At 42.9% G+C, this 20,737-nt stretch overlaps 1 protein-coding gene across 2 annotated transcripts in view; it reads left to right on the forward strand.

Annotated features, from left to right (window-relative positions):
* The first annotated feature begins 2,681 nt into the window (after nucleotides 1-2,681).
* Nucleotides 2,682-20,737, forward strand: part of LOC147012712 (protein 4.1-like) — a 125,100-nt gene continuing 107,044 nt past the window's right edge. For both annotated transcript variants that reach the window (XM_085853804.1, XM_085853805.1), the window contains exons 1-2: nucleotides 2,682-2,866; nucleotides 5,562-5,759. In XM_085853804.1, the coding sequence (XP_085709930.1) occupies nucleotides 2,690-2,866; nucleotides 5,562-5,759 (375 nt within the window). In that variant the 5' untranslated portion in view covers nucleotides 2,682-2,689. The remainder of the gene's footprint in view (nucleotides 2,867-5,561; nucleotides 5,760-20,737) is intronic.

The raw sequence follows: 20,737 nt of genomic DNA on the forward strand, positions 1-20,737 counted from the left end.
AATTTTCACAGGGTTTTTAACCATGTTCGGCAAAAATACATGATTGAAATAAAACCCGCTTTAGATTCCCACCAACCTCTAACTTGCCACGTGTTGTGTCAAAATCTCTCCCGAGGGATGAATTCGTGGATATGCCTGAAAAACTTCGTGGTATAGATGTTTATCCTCATCACCATGTCATGAATCTGGAGGTGTGTTCAGTTGCATGTTTCTTATGGAGCTCTCACCAAGTGTCTGAAGCACTCAAGCAAGCTCTCCATTCAAAACCGTTGATAAGGAACGGCTGGCTTGGCAACTGAATAGCCCCCCCCCCCCGGATATCTCGACAGCATCAAGTACATCCGAGACGCCGACAAAAGACAGTGTTTTAATGAAAGATTTCAAATATTAATCATGATTTTCATCGTAATGAAAATGTACCTTGTTCAGTTTCAAATTGCACATATACTCAGTGATGATGTTCAATGTACGAAAGCATACGTGCACATTTCATATAGCATTGAAGTCGACATGTACATAACTTCTTAAAAGTGTACGTGTACATAATAAATATCTCTCAGGAATTTCCTCGGCCGCCTCCTGGACAATTAATTACAGATGCAGGTATTTCACGACCGAGGCAATTTTTAATGTTTATTTACTTCACATAATTTGTGAATTACATGTCCATCAGTTCGTTTATAAGCTTTTTAAAGTCTGGCAAAAAAACCAAAAGTTTTTTTTTTCATGAAAGACCGTGATTTCCTTTCCGAGCACAGTACCCACCCTGCGGGCAATCTTGTTCCAAGCATGCCACACATTCTTCTGACGCATACCTTTATTTGGGTGGTGTACAGGCAAGTGACTACTTTGCATAGGCAAAAAATATATAACCCAGGTAATACGTGCATGAAGCAAAAAGATACCTACTGCTTATAATTCAAAGCACCTCATTTCACTGGAAAACCTGTGGGCAAGAATTCTGTACTGTAAATGGTGGAGACTTGTAATACTCTCCCTCACCTGGAGGTGGCGCTACACGGTACACATTTACATAGAGAATTTGCATCCCCTCCTCCTCCACAAAACTACCAGCGGAGATTAGAACACCCCAATTCACGAATTGGGGTCATGCTGACCTGATGTAGCAAGTCTGGATATAATCAGCCCAGAACTGTAGTTGGAGAAGCATGAAAAACAAACACACACATACAAACACCGGTCCATGAATTACATGAGAATTAACTTACCTTCATTAGATGGTGTATGTTTGACCGCTGCCACGAACGTTGCAAACAAAACATGCATTCCCTCGTTTGAGTTGTAATGGAAATGTACTTTTATTTCCTCAAAGTGGTATCTTTATTTAACGATGGAAGACGCGTTGTTCAGTCTTCAAATGTACATCAGAGACCTATTAACAATCAGAGCTATGCGAAGCAAAAAATATGGGAGCGATTTCTGGGCGGCTGGAGGGAAAAGCGTCGCCTGTCTTGTGATGCTGGGGTGAGAGGGGAAGACGTGGCCTGCAGAATGGGTTGTGTTTACGACCCACAGACACTAATATTGCTTATTGAAAATGTTGGATCAAACGTTTTGAAATGGTGAAATAATCCCAAAATGTCAACTTCAACCGTAAAAGGTTTAAAAGAATTTGGATCCTGATGTACGAGTCATAACAAAGTTGAGAAGATGGTAAACAAGGAAATAAAATTGGAACTGATGCAGGAGGAGGCCATTCAGCCCATCACGAGGCTGGCAGGATGGCCTAGACTCTACAGGTACGCACACTTGCCTCTCAGCTTTCTCTGGGTTTGAATCTCGACCCAGCTACAAACTGTCATCACGGTGTTTCACAGGCAGGGTGAGCCATCAATGTGTGTGCCGTCCCTTGGGTGGATGTAACACGGATGTCCCATCTGCCAACATTAGTCGGTGGACGTTAAAGATCCCATGGTGTCCTTCGCGAAGACTATTCGAGTATTCGCCAGAACCAGATCCAAGTTCCAAATTCTTGCCCAAACCAGCAAGGGGCACTGCATTTGCAGCACAGCTGCACTCCCAGCAATGATGCAAACCAGAAGCCACATGCTGCACATGAAATTATGATGAGCCCATCATGCGTACATAAAATTAAAGGTCTGATGTAAAACAGCATCTTCAAGATGTATTTGCTGTTGAGATTAGGTATCTTGGGAGGAAGGAAGACGTCCTGTTAAATGATGAAATCCAGAAAGTGAATTTGAATGGGGAATTTGAAGAAGGTATCTTTGTGAAAATGTGATTGAGTTATGAAATGGGATATTAGAAGTGCATAAATGTTGTGGCTGTGAATTGCAAATGCTGTAAGGGACAGAAAGACCTTTAGGAAAAGATCAACGATAGGTTGAGAAAAACGAAAGGCAGCAAAGTTTGTGGACATACGTCGTACTTGATAGGAAAATATTCTCAGGCTGCAGGTCATAAAGTGCATCTTCAGAATAGCCCTTCCAATAAAAAGAGTTTGTCTGTTTGCGGTTGTCTCCCAACTTGGGCAAACTCCACTCAAACTTTTCATTTCGAGATGTCAAGACTAATTGTCATCTCCAGAGGTTGGAATGTTCCAAGATGGCTTGGAAATGCCATCACTTATTTACAGAATGTATGGCATCTCAAAAGTGGTGTGCCTTTCTAATCTGACGAGTGTTTACTTGCAGGTTAATCTTCCGGCATGACAACAGAGGAGGGTGCAGAGACGGAGGCAAAGCAGCAGCAGCAGCAGAAGCAAAGCAAAGCTAGCAGTGGAGAAGGAAAGCCAAACGGAGCTCAATCTCCGGCACTGGATGACATTGCTGGAGCTGGATCATCAAAGCAGGCACCGTTAGCAACGCCTGGAGACATGTCACAGGCATGAATGCGTTACTTTTGTCTTACACGTTAAGAATCCGATCCATTGCTATCCGTTGGCGGGTGATTATAAGGGGCTGCTGTAACAGTCTCATTGCTCATGGTTTGCCATCGCCGTCCCAGCGGAATGAATTTGGAACTTGGCAATGACACTGGCACATGGCGGCCTACTCAATCATGCCGTCCAGAATAGTTCTGATAAACGCATATTCTAAACATGATAATTCACTCAATTGACTGGAGAGGAGTTTTTTTATTTTGAATGAAGTTAGATGAATACTTGTACATTTGTTTCTGTAGGTTGTATTTTTTTTTCTCAACAATCATATGTTGCATTACGTGTCGACACAGGTCAGGTGCACGACATCGCAATTAATCCTTCCAGTGAAACATAGTTGCACATTCCAGCATGATGAATCGCATGTAAATACTTTCAATTTCTATAATGCAGTTTTTGAACGTGATGTGTGGACATATTTGTTTGTGTTGCTGATTTTGGTCCATGGCCTGGCAACCAGTACACCAGAAAGTGAGGCTTTTAACTGGCCCCATGTCATGCTGCTCTGGCACGACAGATATCACGAGGAAAGTGACATGATGTCAGCAAACTGAAGACATTGCTTCATCAATTTTTGATTAAAAAAGAAAAAAAATAACAGGAAACAACATTCTCCTCGTCTCTTGGTAAATCCAATACGGAGTAAAATGATGATCTCGTTCATGTGGTTCGGTTAGGAAAATGGGGCATACAGTTTCACTTTGCTTCATGATAACCTCCATGTTACATTTGCAGAAAAAAAATATACAAGTTGCCTTGAAAACTCTGCATTTTAAGTTTTAAGATGATTTACTCTTGATAATGACTGAGGACAAATAAGTGTTTATTGTAAGGCCTTGGGGCCAAGATGCATGTCCTGAGTTTCACAAATGAACCTTTCTTGTCTTTGCGTGACTCTATCGACTTTGATATATTCGGTCTGAAGTCCAAGCGTCCAGCTTTTTCAGAATACTCTTGTTAGGGGTGGAGGAGGAGTTGGAGTTGGAGGAGGAGGAGGAGGAGGAGGAGGAGGAGGAGGAGGAGTGGGTGGAGAATGAGGAGAAGGCGGAGAAGGATAACCTTTTAAATATAGAAAGGTGTTTCTCAACTGGGAAATGCCTGTTCAAAAACTGATTCACAAATTGATAATCTTGCTCTCTTGCTCTCAGGGGTCATTGCCTTTAATAATTTATCAACATTTCTCTCTCTCTCTCTCTCTCTCTCTCTCTCTCTCTCTCTCTCTCTCTCTCTCTCTCTCTCTCTCTCTCTCTCTCTCTCTCGCTCTCTCTCTCTCTCTCTCTCTCTCTCTCTCTCTCTCGCTCTCTCTCGCTCTCTCTCGCTCGCTCTCTCTCGCTCTCTCTCGCTCTCTCTCTCTCTCGCTCTCTCTCGCTCTCTCTCTCTCGCTCGCTCTCTCTCTCTCTCTCTCTCTCTCTCTCTCTCTCTCTCTCTCTGTCTCTCTCCATTGTTCAATCCAATCAGATAACACAATCACATCATCAATGACATTTTGAGTTGAGCAAATCATGTATTTACCTCATACTGCACAGAATCGAACATCAGACAAAAGCCTTTCATTTTAAGAGTTATTTTTGTCTTTCTAATAATAATATGAGTTTCCTCACAAGGAACCTCGACGCAGGAGTCCATTCGGCCCATCAAAGCCCGCGTCATTGCACTAATATTACCAACCTAATGTTTGTCCGTGCTTTATCTTTTTAAATGCTGAGCGTCGATCAAACAAGCAACACTTACCATTTTTAGTCTTTGGTACAACTCTTATTACCTTCCTGTTCAACCACTGACCTTCCTGACTCGGAGCGGACACTCCCACCATTATGCCACCGAGGCTAAAACACCTTAAAGGCAGAAACACTTGACTCGCACTAAATATTTTAAATTCTGGGTTGAATCTTGCCCTTTCTCCCACCCCCATCAATCAATCAATCAATCTATAAATCAATCACTTAGATACCACCTTTTATGGAGAAGTATAATCTCAAACCATTTCACAAAGAAAGAAAAGACAAGAAGGACAATATTTTCAGAAAAAGCATCCGTAAACAAGATGACATTTTCGGAGAGATTGATAAATCCAGGAAGTTGAGATTGTGCGAGTTTTAAAAGGCAGTGAGAACTGGAGGAGAGGAGGGAATCTGAATAATCTTCGATCGCAAAGTCTTCATCCTAATGCCGGAGACTATCGGATGATTCTTGTTGTGAGATCGTGGCTTTCTCTCCGGGCTGCAAGGTGGGATTTAGGACAGAAATGTAGACAGGAATCAAATTGCTTGACTTTAAAGGTTATCAGTAAAACTTTTAAAATCGATGTGTTAGTGCACTGGGAGCAAGTGAAGTGCTTTGAAGATTGGAGGGATGTGATGAAATTTATGACCCCACACTACGATCTTGGCAGCCATATTCCCGAATGAGTTGTTAGGGCTTGAGAGAAGCCAGCAGGCAAGCCATGTTAATGGTGTCACAGTAATCCCTCAGGACCGTGAAAAAATATTTTCTGAGATCTACTTCTGATTCCTCCCAGTGTGGGGTTGCTTAAATTGGGTCATGGTCTCTGGGACAGTCCCACGAAGATCTGTCCATTTGCTTCCTACCCAAAAGGATTGCTCTGCCTGACATTTTCCTCTCTCCCACTGTCCTACAGGATTCTGAAGACAAGGGTTTGACACCACAGCCCTCAGAGAGGGGTTTGCACTCAGCTCACCTCGAGGACGATGAAGCCTCAGATATAACGGCGAGTCCCGGGAAGTTGCCCAAGTCTCCGCAGAAGGTCAGGAAGCCCAAGAACGTGCCGTGCAATGTACTTCTCTTGGATGGAAACACCTTTGACAGTATTACTGAGGTGAGCACCGAACTAGTTTAGTGAAATGATTCACGTTGTCAGAGGTTTATATGATGAATGTCTATGTAGCTTGGACATCCTTGATGAAGCTCTGGATAACTCCCTCGCAAAATGTTTCCTCCTCCTCCCCCCCTCTAACAAGCCACAAATTGACTTATTGTTCCTGTGTGTTGTTGGGATTTATTTTCAACATGAGACGAGTCAAACCACAATGGACTATTCCAACACTCTTGTAATCAGACGATGTTTCTTCAGAGCTTACTGCCAAGTTTCATTGTTATCATGCCATTCTGGGGCCTGCGTTTTCAATCCCCATTAGAAGAGAGATTTCCCGAGCACACTGGTAGAATGTATCATGACTATTCGTACCTTGCCTGCCTTTATTACCTCCGCCACCGAATGTGGACGTAGTTATCTTTTCACCCCTGTCTGTTTGTCTGTCTGTCTGTGAGCAGGATATCTCAACAAGTTGTGGATGGATTCAGACGAAACTTGATGGACAGGCTGGGTGTGTAAACAAGGATGAATTGATTAGATTTTAGTGAAGATCCAAATCTGGATACGAGAATTTTTAAAGCAAACCTTCATGATTGAGAGATGTGGCCAAAAACGAAAAATAGCATTATATTAAAAAAAACTTCTGGACAACTTATTACAAAACTTGGTCGATGAGATGGGTTGGTGACAAGAACGAGCCGATTAGATTTTGGTTCAGGTTCAGGTGCAGATGCAGATCTGGCCTACTAGTGGGATGGAAAACATAAACGGTTCTGGCGGAGGTATGTGTTCTACTGAGTGCCATCCTTGTCTGCATCTGCAACTAGAAGTTGCATGGGAGCTCTGGTGTTGTGATTAATTATCCTAATTTTTCTCTGGAAGACACCATCCAGACACGTTGAGGATTAGCTCGAAACATTCTGTGGCACTGAATACCCCTCAAAGTTGAGGCACTGCTTAAATCAACTATGATGGAGGATAGTCTGCTCTCTGATTCTCTCGCTTGATTCTCTCTATTACTCTCCGGAGGGCTTGTCTTGCAGTTGAAAACCAAAAAATCATTTTGGAGGTACTTTGACCTCTTTGGTTTAATTTTTTTCTTCTTTTTTCCTTTCTCCTTCTTAGTGAAACTGGTGTTGTAATGGTTTGTGTGTCCACTATGAATCTGGGAGGTCAGTGGTTTGAACCCCGACCTAGTCATACCAAAGGCTTCAATAATGGTATGTGCTACTTCCTTGCTTGACACTCAGCATTCAAAAAGAATAGAGCATGGACCAACAACCATAGCGCAGGCTTTGATGAGGCTTCTCCGGAGTTGAAGTTCCTTGGAAGGGAATATATTGTTACGTACTCGGGGTTCAAGGCTCGCCACAAGAGGAAGCACTCTGGTCCCTCCCGAACACCTGGTCCGAAGGCCGCCGGGCAGAGATAACTCCATGTACTGACGGGTTGCTGAGCAACCACGAATGCTGACTGGCACTGCTAATCCTGGCAGGGTTACACTACCTCGCGTGATACCTTACCTGTGGATGGCCAAACTAATTGGAGTCTCATGCCCTCAGCGCACACCCGGATTATTGTCGAGCGATACAGTGAGTGTGCGCCAGCTAACAAGAGCAAATTAATGGGGTAGAACTTCCCGGCTAAGCTAATGTGCAGACCATGCTGGACCAATGAAGAAAAAGAAAAAACAGGCTGGATACATTTATAACATCAGCAATTTATTTGTAAGGGCGTGGAAAGGTTTGTGTCGCAATAATCAAAGGGGTTTTATTCATTAAAATGCACAGCAGGATTCATAGGGTGTGGCAAAAGAAATGCAATTACAGTATGTACAAAAAGAAGACACAGGGCAGAGCTAAACAGATATAAGGAACTTACACATTCTTATCTTCTGCGAACATCACAGGCGCCATCCATCAGACAGGCACCTGAGGAAATTAGAGAGCATGAAAGAGGAGAGGCAGTTGAGGGGTTTTCGACCTCGTTCAATACCTGGCATGGCCGACAGACCTACGCTTCCCAGTCACTGCGAAGGAGGGAAGACAGTTGGGGGTGTCTATGGTGTGTGAATGTGAGGTGCAAATGTGATGCACAAGACGAGTAGTGCAGGAGTGCATATCTATAATTGTTCTTTTTTAGTGATTTGCTTCTACAGCAGACGAGACAGTGGATGGGAAAGACAAACATGTGAGAGGATGGGAAAGACAGTGGATGGGAAAGACAGATGTGTGGACCTGTAAGAGAATGTGTAAATGTCAATGGCAGTGTGTATTGGCTGTGGAATGCAGTGGAAGCCGAGTGCCGATGACCCGGCGATGACCTGGCACCTCCTCAACAATGATTCGGTAACTGCTCACTTGGCTCGGTCTTGGTGTCTCCTCGCTCAGCTCGGGCTGAGTGACTTGTGCTACTCTCTCGGCTCGGTCTCATTGTCGCTCTCGCTCGGGGACTGGCACTCTGCTCAGGCTTGGTGAATGAGTCACATCTATTCTCCGCTCTCTGCCACTATCTTTACAGAGCTTGGGCGAGCGGGGGGGGGGGGGGGGCTAGAAAACGGATCTAAAGGCCCTGTAGACTTTCTGAGCATTCTTATTGGCACGCAGACACCATCCTTAGGAGTAGCCCTGCCCCGCCCCACCAGACTCCGGAGCCGAAAATGGCTTAATTTTCTCCCGGGCTCAGCAACAGAGCTCAGGGATTGATATGGGCACAGGTTTTTGGGAGTGCTCCCCGGCTACGAACGTGCGTTGGGCTCCATTCGAGCGTTGTTATTTGTTGGAGCATCAGAGCTACCCAGTCAGGGCGAAAATGAATGTCCTTGATTGTAAATAAACTTAATTTTAACAATCTGTGATATGAACAAAATCAAATGGACTGCATATATTAGATGGGCCAGTAAGTCCTTTGGCATTGTTCAGTGCTTCAACAATGTTCTGTGTGACAGTCTGCAACAGAATGTACTCCACATCAGGCTGTCAAACAGAACATCATTGATTCGATGATTTCATGGATTCAATCACTCTTCAATGCCAAATGATGCTTCCAGATATTAAACCACATAGTCCATTTGATCGTGTTCATTTCACAGATTGGTAAAACAGTTTGTTTACGATCAGGAGTGTTCATTTTATCCTGGCAGGGCAAAATACGTCTTTAGCGACACTCGTATCCCATTTTGTGATTATTATCTTTTGCTTCTTTTTCTCTTCATTTTTTTTTCTCCTACTTTTTTCTTCCTTTGCTTCATTAAGCCTTCCCTTATAGCATTGGGGGTGGGGTGGAGGGGGGAACTTTTTGCTGTTGAAGGGTTTGTTTCTACAATTGTCACCCCAAATTTTTTATGGTGCCACAAAGTTTCCGAGACCCCTAGGAGTGCTAAACTACCATTTATATATATTTTTTTCTTCCTGCACTCTCAACACTCCAAGTTTCCAAACTGTATCACTTTCTGATCTGTATCTCGGAGCCGACTTTGACTTTCGCAATGAAATTTTGCACTAATGGGAATAGAACGTACGCGGGGTTGATTTAATGTTTTTGACCTTGACCTAATTTTAAGGTCACACATTTAAACATTTTAACATTTTTCACCAAAACTCGACAACACTTTGTCTGATCCCAACAAATTCGTCCTCTCTAAATAGTCTAGAGCAAGGTGCGTTTACTCTTAATTTACATCATACCCCTCCGGGTTAAATGTCAAGGTCAAATGGTGGTCTGAAAAACATGACGCGTATTTTGCCAATGCAAATTCTCAAAGACCGCTTGACCTTCCAAGATGTTCCCGTATCATAGCGCACCTCCACTGAAGTTGTGCACCTGATATTTGTTTCGTGTCCTTGACCTGCAATTTTTTTTTGTTTGTGCCCTAATTCAGAAAAAAAAAACACCTTTTTGAATACAACTTGATCAATTTTCCTTCGATTTTCATGATTTCGAGTTTTATGGATAGGTTTAAAGATGGTGGAGACATTTTCTTTATTTACACTCTGTCCCAAAATGTTGAAGGTCAAGGTCCTTTGGTGGTCTGAAAAATATATGGATCATTGGATCACGGGGCAAGGGTGTATCACGGGTGATTGCCGAGGTTAAGCCTTCCCCGGGGGAGGCTTCCCCTTGGCGATCGCTTTGTGATCGCAGATATTTCGCTCCTCGTGGTTTTTTTTCTTTATTTTTTTCCTCTCTCCACAATTTGTTTGTAATTTTTATTTGACCGCTGAAACATTTCACAATTAAGACAGTTTTGTTTGCCCTTTGTCTCAATGTATGTATATGACAGTAGCTTGAGGATGCCTTTTAAATAAATCAAACTGATTGTGTACGCAGTGTGGCTTACTGGGCGCTAATTACACAGCTGGTAAGCACGGAATTATGAATGACGTGGCAATGAATATTTATATGCATCTCGGTGTTGGTGAGACTACAGCTGCCAGGAATGCATTGAGTTGATGAATGGGGGTTGCCGTGGTGGCAGGGAGCCTGGGATTTGTCCTTGATGGCTCAGTCATTTGTGGTGACATATTCACATGAGGCCCACTCCGAATACTTTTGACTGTGGCCTTGACCATTAACTGCTGAATTTTCATTGTAAAAGCTTGCTGCGAGCCGACCAATGAGAAATCCAAAATATTTGTGTCATGTGTTCAAGTCTAAAAATTAACATCTTTTAGAGATGGTTGCATATGTTGGTTTTATTTTTTTTGTTGTTGTCAACCAATGATCAATGATTCTTCTATGGATTATGGAGAGTTGGTAAACTGTACACGGTCGGCTATTAACACAAATACTCGACAAGAAAAATTTGTGAAGGTCCCACCACTCATATCACGCCCTCTAAGTCAAGTAGTGGGGCAACTTAGCATAACAATTGTGCATTTTGTGAGGAAAGCACCAAATTTGGCACACTAGTAGCCGATCATATTATGAACAGATTTGGATATTGGGCCGTCTCAAAATTTTTGATGGCAGTGGAAAATGGCTGCCACAGCCATCAGCGGCTGAATTTGAGATGGCCCAATATCCAAATCTGTTCATAATATGATCGGCTACTAGTGTGCCAAATTTGGTGCTTTCCTCACAAAATGCACAATTGTTATGCTATATTTCGCTAAGTTGCCCCACTAAAGTATCTGTGTGTATATATGTGTACATGGGGCATTCAAAAAGTTATCGAAACGAGTTAAAATTGTTCCTGAAACGGCAATGTATTTTTAAAATATTTTTTTCAATGTGCAAAGTACATGAAATTGAAGTGATTAAAAACATTTCCTTCCTCATCTACCAAAATGAAACGCAATGTGTGTTTGTGCATTTGTTTGTCCCCCTTCAGAAGGACGATTTCAACAGGGTTTTAAAGCCAATCGTTTAATACAACTGTGTGTTCACCACGGTCTATTTTTCAGGATTAAAAAAATAAAAAAATTGAAAAACATTTTTCATAATAGAGTAATTACATCTCTTATATTGGAAATGTAGATGGTGATTTGCAACTGGGCCTCAAGGGCAGTGTGCAGAAACGTTAAAAAAATAATAAATACAAGGTGTAGGGGGTTGAAATTCACTGCACATGATATGTAACATGGGTGCAGAGTAAAACGAGTGTTCAATTACGTATGTAGGATGTATCTATAGTGTGTGTGTGTGTGTGTGTGTGTGTGTGTGTGTGTGTGTGTGTGTGTGTGTGTGTGTGTGTGTGTGTGTGTGTGTGTGTGTGTGTGTGTGTGTGTGTGTGTGTCGTTGATTGGTGTCTACATATTTAGGTTTCAGAATGTAGAATGGAGTCCTCCCAGGGTGGGCTCAAAGTATCCACCTTCATTTTAGTAAGGGATCACGATTCATGGACGAAGCTGTGAAATTTTTTGTTCTCAAAGTTTTGTGCCGAGGGCTCTCTTCAATATCGTCACTAAGCCCCGGGCAACTTCCAACTTTAGTTCTTTTGCAGTAATATTCCCAGGAATGGTTGTTAATATCTCGGCGAGGTTCTTTGTCATCATTCCCATAGCTCCAACTATCACTGGTTCAACTTTGGCATTCTTCAGCTTCCAGAATCTTTTCACTTCATTCTTGAGGTCTTGGTATTTGGTCATTTTCTTGATTTCTGCATTGTTTAGTCCAAAATCACTGCTATTAACACCTCAGTAAGCAATGACTTCTTCTCTTTTTTGTACCTAAGTATGATATATGGTTGCAATGCTTTGTTTTTGATGTTCACGCTCGATGGGATCATTATGTTGTATGTGAGCGGTACTTCCATTTTTTTTCAGTGATTGCTTTTGGTTCATTTTCCCACAAATTATCTGGAACTGAGATATCATAGTTATTTTTTTTTTCACAGATATCACAGTTTTTGCTGATGTGCCAGTGGATTACTTGACAAACTCTGTTGGGTTATTGTGTGTACAGCTGTTCTGAAATGAGTGTGTGTGTGTGTGTGTGTGTATAGTCATGAAGCATTACATCATTCTCTTTGTTAACACCACCTCCACCTCTCACCTTTCTTGTCTCTCTCTCTCTCTCTCTCTCTCTCTCTCTCTCTCTCTCTCTCTCTCTCTCTCTCTCTCTCTCTCTCTCTCTCTCTCTCTCTCTCTCTCTCTCTCTCTCTCTCTCTCTCTCTCTCTCTCTCTCTCTCTCTCTCTCTCTCTCTCTCTCTATCTCTCTATCTCTCTATCTCTCTATCTCTCTATCTCTCTATCTCTCTATCTCTCTATCTCTCTATCTCTCTATCTCTCTATCTCTCTATCTCTCTATCTCTCTATCTCTCTATCTCTCTATCTCTCTATCTCTATCTCTCTCTCACACCCCCTCCTCACACCCTCCCTCCCACAGTGTATAGCAACATATGGTGACGTGTCGCTCTTCCCACCATCCCCACCTCCCTTCCTCACTCTTACCCCCTTCCTAACTTCCCCTTCCCTCCCTTCCCTCCATCCTCTCTGCTCCACTCCCCTCCCTTCCCTCCATCCTCTCTGCTCCACTCCCCTCCCTTCCCTCCATCCTCTCTGCTCCCTCCCCTTATTTCACTCCGTCCTCTCTGCTCCCCTCCATTCCCTCCCCCCTCTCTCTCTTCCTCTCTCTCTCTCTCTCCCTCCTCTCCTTCCTTTAACATCTCCGTCAGCAAAGCGACGGATTGTATTTGCTCGTCATAAATTTAGAAGATAAAGCACACCTGATGCCAGGCCAAGGCTTCAGACTTTGGCACGCTCACGAGGCTGTACCGTTGAAATGAAACGTCCCAGAAGATAAAGAAAATAGGGTAACATTTGTACATGGAGTGATTTAAAATAATGTTTTTTCCTTGCTCCAAAATATCATATCTTCCAGTCTCCTTAAATATTTAGAATAAAATGATTCCAACCCATCATTTTTTGACTTGCTTTTTTGCTAGTCTTGTATAAAACTAGAACGGCACTCAGGAGAGCATATACCTCTGCCAGGCAGAAGAATTTACATTTTGTATCCCACAGACAGGCAGACAGACAAACAGACAGAAAAGGGTGAAAACATAATCTCCATCCACCTTTGGTCGCGGAGGTAATCAGAATGTTTGCGTTTATTGGACAAGTTGGGTCACCCGATGAAGATCACGTTATTTTTTTTACAGCTGTAATAAAAATTAACTCTGCAGTGCAACACGACGATCTTGGGCGAAATGGTCTCCTTATTTCTTTGTTTAAGGTCAGACAGGATCATGGGACCACTGGTTACACTCGGTGTAACCACTGGTTACTGCTCCATTGTTGGAGATCTTCACAGCTTTTCTGCTATTTTCTTCATAACGTTCCCTTCTTCTCACAGAGTTGGGATCTTCACACGCTGTTCTGTTGAAAGTTGCTTCCTTGGTGCCATTCGGAACCCACTCGTAGACTTTCAAGCAAGGGAGCAAGCTGATGAAAATGAATTTCACGTATTTACGAATTTGCAACTTTTATTGTGGTTTCTTGTAAATCCCATCAGTGTAACTGGTGTTGATTTTTCAATAATTTAAGTGTAACTGTGATATTAAATTTACTTTCACAGAAATTTGAATTATGATATCGACCTATGTTGCGCACTTCTAACTTCCCATAAAAGTTTAATGGGAAATCGCATCACAACAGTCAGAACAAGAGGGAGAATTGCTTTGCAATGCATGTCCCCAATAACAATAAGCCGATCGATTTACATACATGGAGCAAAAACATGCGTCCAGCTTATGTGCATATATAACCTCTTTTACTCACCCTAACAGCTCGCTGACGGACATCTGGTAGCTTGTACTTGTTGCTGCATTGGAGCGTGTGGAGTATCTGCTGAAATCTATCTGTCCGGGTTCTTCCCGACTTCTTTGTTCCTTTCACACTTATTTCTAATTTTTTCACAATTCTCTTTATTCATTCTAATTCTTGTTTTTTCTTCTCTTTCATCTCTTTTACTTTCGAGTTCTCTTTTGTTATCTATCTCTCTGAGGAGAAGTGAATTCTTGCAGAATTTTTTTCTGTAAGGCTCACTTGGCTGTACCTCCTGGATGAGTTTGAGGGTAGTGGAGTAGCGGCTGAAACCTGAGTCCGATCCAGGTTCCTCCTGATGACTACATCTTTGCTGTTTACTTCTTCGGGTTCCTTCTTGCTCTTCGGTTTGAACATAATACATCGTGGTGATATACCTGGTATCATTCCAATTGCACTGGGCCATGGGCTAACAGCCAGGCCTGAGGCCTGCTGATCTGTGCTGCCTCTTGTAATGGCCGTGCTTGATTTTGTTGGGGTCGAGTCAGGTCAGCTGTCCAGCCAATGGGTGTAAAGCAGTGAGGTGGACTCAGGGCAGCTGAACACTGACCCATGTATAATGTGTGAAATTTTCTAAGTTTAACGAGGGCATAACTCTGTGAAAAATTGATGAAACACCCAGAAACCCTAACACGTTCCATACCTTATCATAATAAAGCCATGTACAAAGTTTCAGCTGAATATGTTCAAGGGTATGGAAAAAGGTCAGAAAAACCACAGGTGGGATGGGCAAGCAGAAAGCAAACCGAGAGTCCCCTCCGATGAAACCTGTCGGGGTCAGGTCAGGTATGGTAGCACGCACCGGACCAGCATGTCTCTGCATCCACTTTCTGCCGATACTCCAGGGTCCTCCGTTCTGCCATCCCCCAGGTAAATGTCTGGCCCATCCCCATCTCCTTGAGATGCCAATCAACCTGCTGCAACCATGAGGCACGTGGTCGGCCCATTGGCCTCCTCCACTCATGAGGCTCCCTCGCTGAGAGAATCTGGTGAGCAGAATCTGCATCAGGAAAATGAGCCACGTGTCCATCCAGCCATATGGGACGATTAACCAAAATTTTTGCATAGTACTCTATACACAATATATATATATATATATATATATATATATATATATATATATATATATATATATATATATATATATATATATATATATATATATATATATACACACACACACATATATGTTGAAGCATGAGGAGTGTGATTAGCACTCCGCTGATCCCCATTGGAGACAGTCCACACCAAAGCGTCGCCTCCAACACAGAGGCTTTTTCTGACCAACTCCAAAACAACACAGAGACGGTTCTATCATGTGAGACATAATCTGTGGCGATGCTCACCATAACAGTCTGGAGGTGCGTCTGATATATGCATATACATACATACATATATATATATATATATATATATATATATATATATATATATATATATATATATATATATATATATATATATATATATATATATATATATATATATATATATATATATATATATATATATATATATATATATATATATATATATATATATATATATATATATATATATATATATATATATATATATATATATATATATATATATATATATATATACATACATACATATGAGGCTCCCTAAAATATACATTTTACCAGTTGTACTGGGTTGTACAGTTTTACCAATGAGTACCAGTGTACTGGGCCTGGTGTATACCCCGGTTAGAATAGGTGTACCATATCCCTGTGTGTCGTAAGAGGCGACCAGGGTTGCGTCAGGAAGGGCATCCGGCGTAAAAACCTGTGCCAAATCATTATGCGGACAACAAAACGAATTTCCACACCGGATCGGTCGAGGCCCGGGTTACCAACGACCGTCACTGGTACCGGTGGTCAGCAGGGTACCAGTGGAAATTGTGCTACTGCTGGGCGAAGGAGGAGAAGGAGACAGGGAAGGCGAGTCCGGAGGCAGTGGGAGAGGGGGAAGGGTAGAAGTGTGGAGGTGAGAGTTGGAACGCTGAATGTTGGGACGATGACTGGCAAAGGGCGAGAGTTGGCTGATATGATGGAGAGAAGAAAGGTGGACGCACTGTGTGTACAAGAGACCAAGTGGATGGGGAGTAAGGCTAGGAGCATTGGAGGTGGTTTCAAACTGTTCTACCATGGTGTGGATGGGAGGAGAAATGGTGTCGGGGTAATCCTGAAGGAAGATTATGTCAAGAGGGTATTGGAGGTGAGGAGAGTGTCTGACCGAGTGATGAGTGTGAAGTTGGAAAGTGAAGGGGTGATGATGAATGTCATCAGTGCATATGCCCCACATATCGGGTGTCAGATCGAGTATAAAGAAGATTTCTGGAGTGAGTTAGATGAAGTGGTGGAGAGTGTATCCAAGGATGAAAGAGTGGTGATTGGAGCAGATTTCAATGGGCATGTTGGGGAAGGGAATAAAGAGGATGAGGAGGTGATGGGCAGGTACGGTCTCAACAAGAGAAATGTGGAAGGGCAAATGGTGGTAGAGTTTGCAAAAAGAATGGAAATGGCAGTGGTAAATATGTATTTCAAGAAGGAGGAACACAGGGTGACATACAAGAGTGGAGGAAAGTGCACACAGGTGGATTACATCTTAAGCAGGAGATGCAACCTGAAAGAGATTAGTGACTGGAAGGTGGTGGCAGGGGAGAGTGTAGCTCAACAGCATCGATTGGTGGTCTGTAGGATGACTTTAGAGGTGAGGTTGAGGAAGAGAGTGAGGGCTGAACCAAGGACCAGATGGTGGAAGTTGAAGGAGGAAGACTGTTGCGTGAAATTTAGGGAGGAGGTGAGTCAGGCGTTGGATGGTGGTAAAGATGGGTGGGATGATTGGGCAACGACAGCAGAAGTTGTGAGGGAGATAGCTAGGAAGGTACTTGGTGTGACATCTGGACAGAGGAAGGAAGATAAGGAGACTTGGTGCTGGAATGAGGAAGTACAGGAAAGTACAAGGAAGAAGGGGTTGGCGAAAAAGAAGTGGGATAGTCAGAGAGATGAAGAAAGTAGGCAGGAGTACAAGGAGTGGCGGCGAAAGGCAAAGAGAGAGGTGGCAAAGGCCAAGGAAAAGGCATATGACGAGCTGTATGAGAAGTTGGATACAAAAGAAGGGGAAAAGGATTTCTCCCGATTGGCAAGACAGAGGGACCGAGCTGGGAAGGATGTGCTGCAGGTTCGGGTGAAAAAGGACGCAAATGGGAATGTGCTGACGAGCGAGGAGAGTGTGTTGAGAAGGTGGATGGAGTACTTTGAGGAGCTGATGTATGAAGAAAATGAGAGAGAGAGAGAGAAGGTTGGAAGAGGTGGAGATAGTGAATCTGGAAGTGGGGTGGATCAGTAAGGATGAAGTGAGGACTGCTATGAAGTGGATGAAAAGTGGAAAGGCGGTTGGCCCAGATGGTATACCAGTGGAGGCATGGAGGTGCTTAGGAGAGATGGCAGTGGGGTTGTTAACCAGATTGTTTAATAAAATCTTGGAAAGTGAGAAAATGCCGGAGGAGTGGAGAACAAGTGTACTGGTTCCAATTTTGAAGAACAAGGGTGATGTGCAGAGCTGTGGAAATTACAGAGGGATAAAGTTGTTAATCCACACCATGAAGTTGTGGGAAAGAGTAGTGGAAGCTAGGTTGAGAGGAGAGGTGACGATCTGTGAGCAGCAATATGGGTTTATGCCAGGAAAGAGCACCACTGATGCGATGTATGCTTTGAGAATGTTGATGGAGAAGTATAGGGAAGGCCAGAAGGAGTTACATTGTGTGTTTGTGGATTTAGAGAAAGCTTATGATAGGGTGCCAAGAGAGGAGTTGTGGCATTGTATGAGGAAGTCTGGAGTGGTGGAGAAGTATGTGAGGATCGTGCAGGATATGTATAAGGACAGTGTGACAGCAGTGAGGTGTGCGGTAGGAATGACGGACCGGTTTAAGGTAAAAGTGGGATTGCACCAAGGATCGACTCTGAGCCCTTTCCTGTTTGCAATGGTGATGGACAGGTTGACGGACGAGATCAGACTGGAGTCCCCATAGACTATGATGTTCGCGGATGACATCATGATCTTTAGGGAGAGTCGGGAGCAGGCTGAGGCGAGCCTCGAGCGGTGGAGGTACGCACTGGAGAGAAGGGGAATGATAGTCAGTCGGAGTAAGACGGAGTACATGTGCGTAAATGAGAGGGAGGGTGGTGGTATGGTACGGTTGCAAGGAGTTGAGGTGGGGAAGGTGGATGGGTTTAAATACTTGGGATCAACTGTCCAAAGTAACGGAGAGTGTGGGAGAGAAGTGAAAAAGAGTGCAGGCAGGATGGAGTGGGTGGAGAAGAGCTGCAGGAGTGATTTGTGACAGAAGGGTAGCTGCAAGAGTGAAGGGGAAAGTATATAACACGGTAGTGAGACCAGCTATGTTGTATGGTTTGGAGGCGGTGGCACTAACAAAAAGAGAGGAAGCGGAGCTGGAGGTGGCAGAGTTAAAGATGCTGCGATTCTCATTGGGAGTGATGAGGATGGACAGGATAAGGAATGGGTATATTAGAGGGACAGCGCAGGTCGGACGGTTTGGAGACAAAGTGAGAGAGGCGAGATTGAGATGGTTTGGACATGTGCACAGGAGGGAAGCGGAGTATATCGGGAGAAGGATGTTGAAGATGGAGCCGCCAGGCAGGAGGAGAAGAGGAAGGCCAAAGAAGAGGTTTATGGATACGGTGAGGGCGGACATGTGGGTGGTTGGAGTGTCAATGGAAGATGTGGAGGATTGAGCGAAATGGAGATGGTTGATCCGCTGTGGCGACCCCTAACAGGAGCAAGCCGAAAGAGGAAGAAGAAGAAGATATATATATATATATATATATATATATATATATATATATATATATATATATATATATATACATACATACACACACACACACAAACACACAGTATATGTAACTATTTTTTGCGGTTGTCTCTGTGGTTGCCGGTTTGATTCTGACTGTGGCCAAGTTATAGCAAAGCCTTTAAAATGGTACTTGCTGCATCCTTGTTTGATGATTAAAATTAAAAGTATGGAGTATAGATAAACCCTAGAGGTTGCCATCCCTGGGAAGGAGGAAATGTCTCGTTAAATTGCTTTGCTGTGGGTTGAGAGAAGGGGGGCATGATGGGAAGCTGTAGCACCAGTCCATGTTCAACAGCACTTTCAATGAAGGTCTTGTGTATTCTTATAAACTAAGGAAGGACTTCGCCCTGGAGAAAATTCCAAGGTGGTGGCCCGCTTTGGAGTCCAGCTTAGAGACATGATCTTTCCATGAAAAGTTAGAGCTCATTGAGGCTTTGTCGCTCCATGTTCTCTGCCTCTCCCAAAGGATGATGACAGAAAGATATTTTGGGATTTGCCAGCCTATTCTTATTGAACAACAATATGACAGTGTGGGTCTTTCCTGCATTAAAACGCATGTTCCAAACTTTCCTGCATTAAAAAAAACATTTTCTTGTCGATGTTTGAATCTGTCATTCAGTTCAAGTTTGAACGTTCTTTTTCGTTCTTGCAATCTGTACGTATTGCTTATTTTCTCAATCTTCTCATTCTTGTTCTTTTTAGTTTTAATTTTTGGTCTCGAATACTGATTTCCTCATTACATACCATTGGTTAATACCATTATTGAAAAGTTTTGGCATTGTCACATCTTTTGTCAAATTGTCGTTGGCAAAGATTTTACCTCTTTTTTTTAATTTTTTTTAATTGTTGCTCAATTTTGCCATTTCCACATCAATTTCCTTCATCCCTTCTTTTTAAAGGTGTTCCGAATATGTAATTTCTCATTAGTACCAAGTTCTACGAATCTGCTTCCTTTTTTATTTTGCCTCATCCAAACATTACAACAGTTTCTTCTCGAGGGTCTCGGTTCATGGAGGAGCTGAATGACAGATGGCGGCATCAGGTTTACAGACTTCCAAAGGGTATTGTGTTGGAGGCTGGAGAGATGGGTGGGGGGTGGTTGGACATGCACAAGGAGGAAAAGAGGAATAATTTTTAAAAACGAGTAACAATGGCCAGGAGAGGAACAAAATGGGAAAGGATTCAGTGTGTGTCAGAGATCATGGATGTGCATGGGTGAACACATTTGAAAGACTGAAGTGAGGAGGATGTGCCAACAGATATGGGGAGATGATTTGACAGCCGGGAGAATAAGTGGTCGAAGGAATGCAGGTGGGCAACCAGCCTGTACTTAATGAGGATGAACAGGTGAGGGTTTTTACTGTAGGAAGTGTAACTTGGGTTGATTTAAGTGGGGCAGTGGTAGGAGAGGGCAGAAGGTGCAAGTCCGGACATATGCCTCCATACAATAGTGTCCACCAACTTGTTCGATTAGCATTTAGAAACTCTTCCATATCTTCGTCATATTGACTCGTTGGGCATACTTGAATTGGAATGATTTTGCATTGGTATTTTTACCTTGATTTTAATAATCACTTGTACAGCTCGTTGAGACATTCTCGACTTGTAACTCACAATATATCGAGCCAATATCGGGTCAATCAGGAATCCAAGCTTTCATCCTCTTGGCCTTTTGTGAAGAACATGCAACCATTTTTTTTTTTTTTTTTTTTACCTGCAAAGCATTTTAATGCTTTTTGTCATATGCTTCACAAAGTCCAATTGCATGACATTTTGTTTTAGTCGAGTTCATCTTCCAGGGTTGACAATTTTTTTCCCTGTGTTCGACT

Source organism: Eptatretus burgeri, chromosome 14 (assembly GCF_056783735.1).
Source record: "Eptatretus burgeri isolate ZD-2024b chromosome 14, Ebu_testis_v1, whole genome shotgun sequence".
Classification (NCBI taxonomy): Eukaryota; Metazoa; Chordata; class Myxini; order Myxiniformes; family Myxinidae; genus Eptatretus; species Eptatretus burgeri.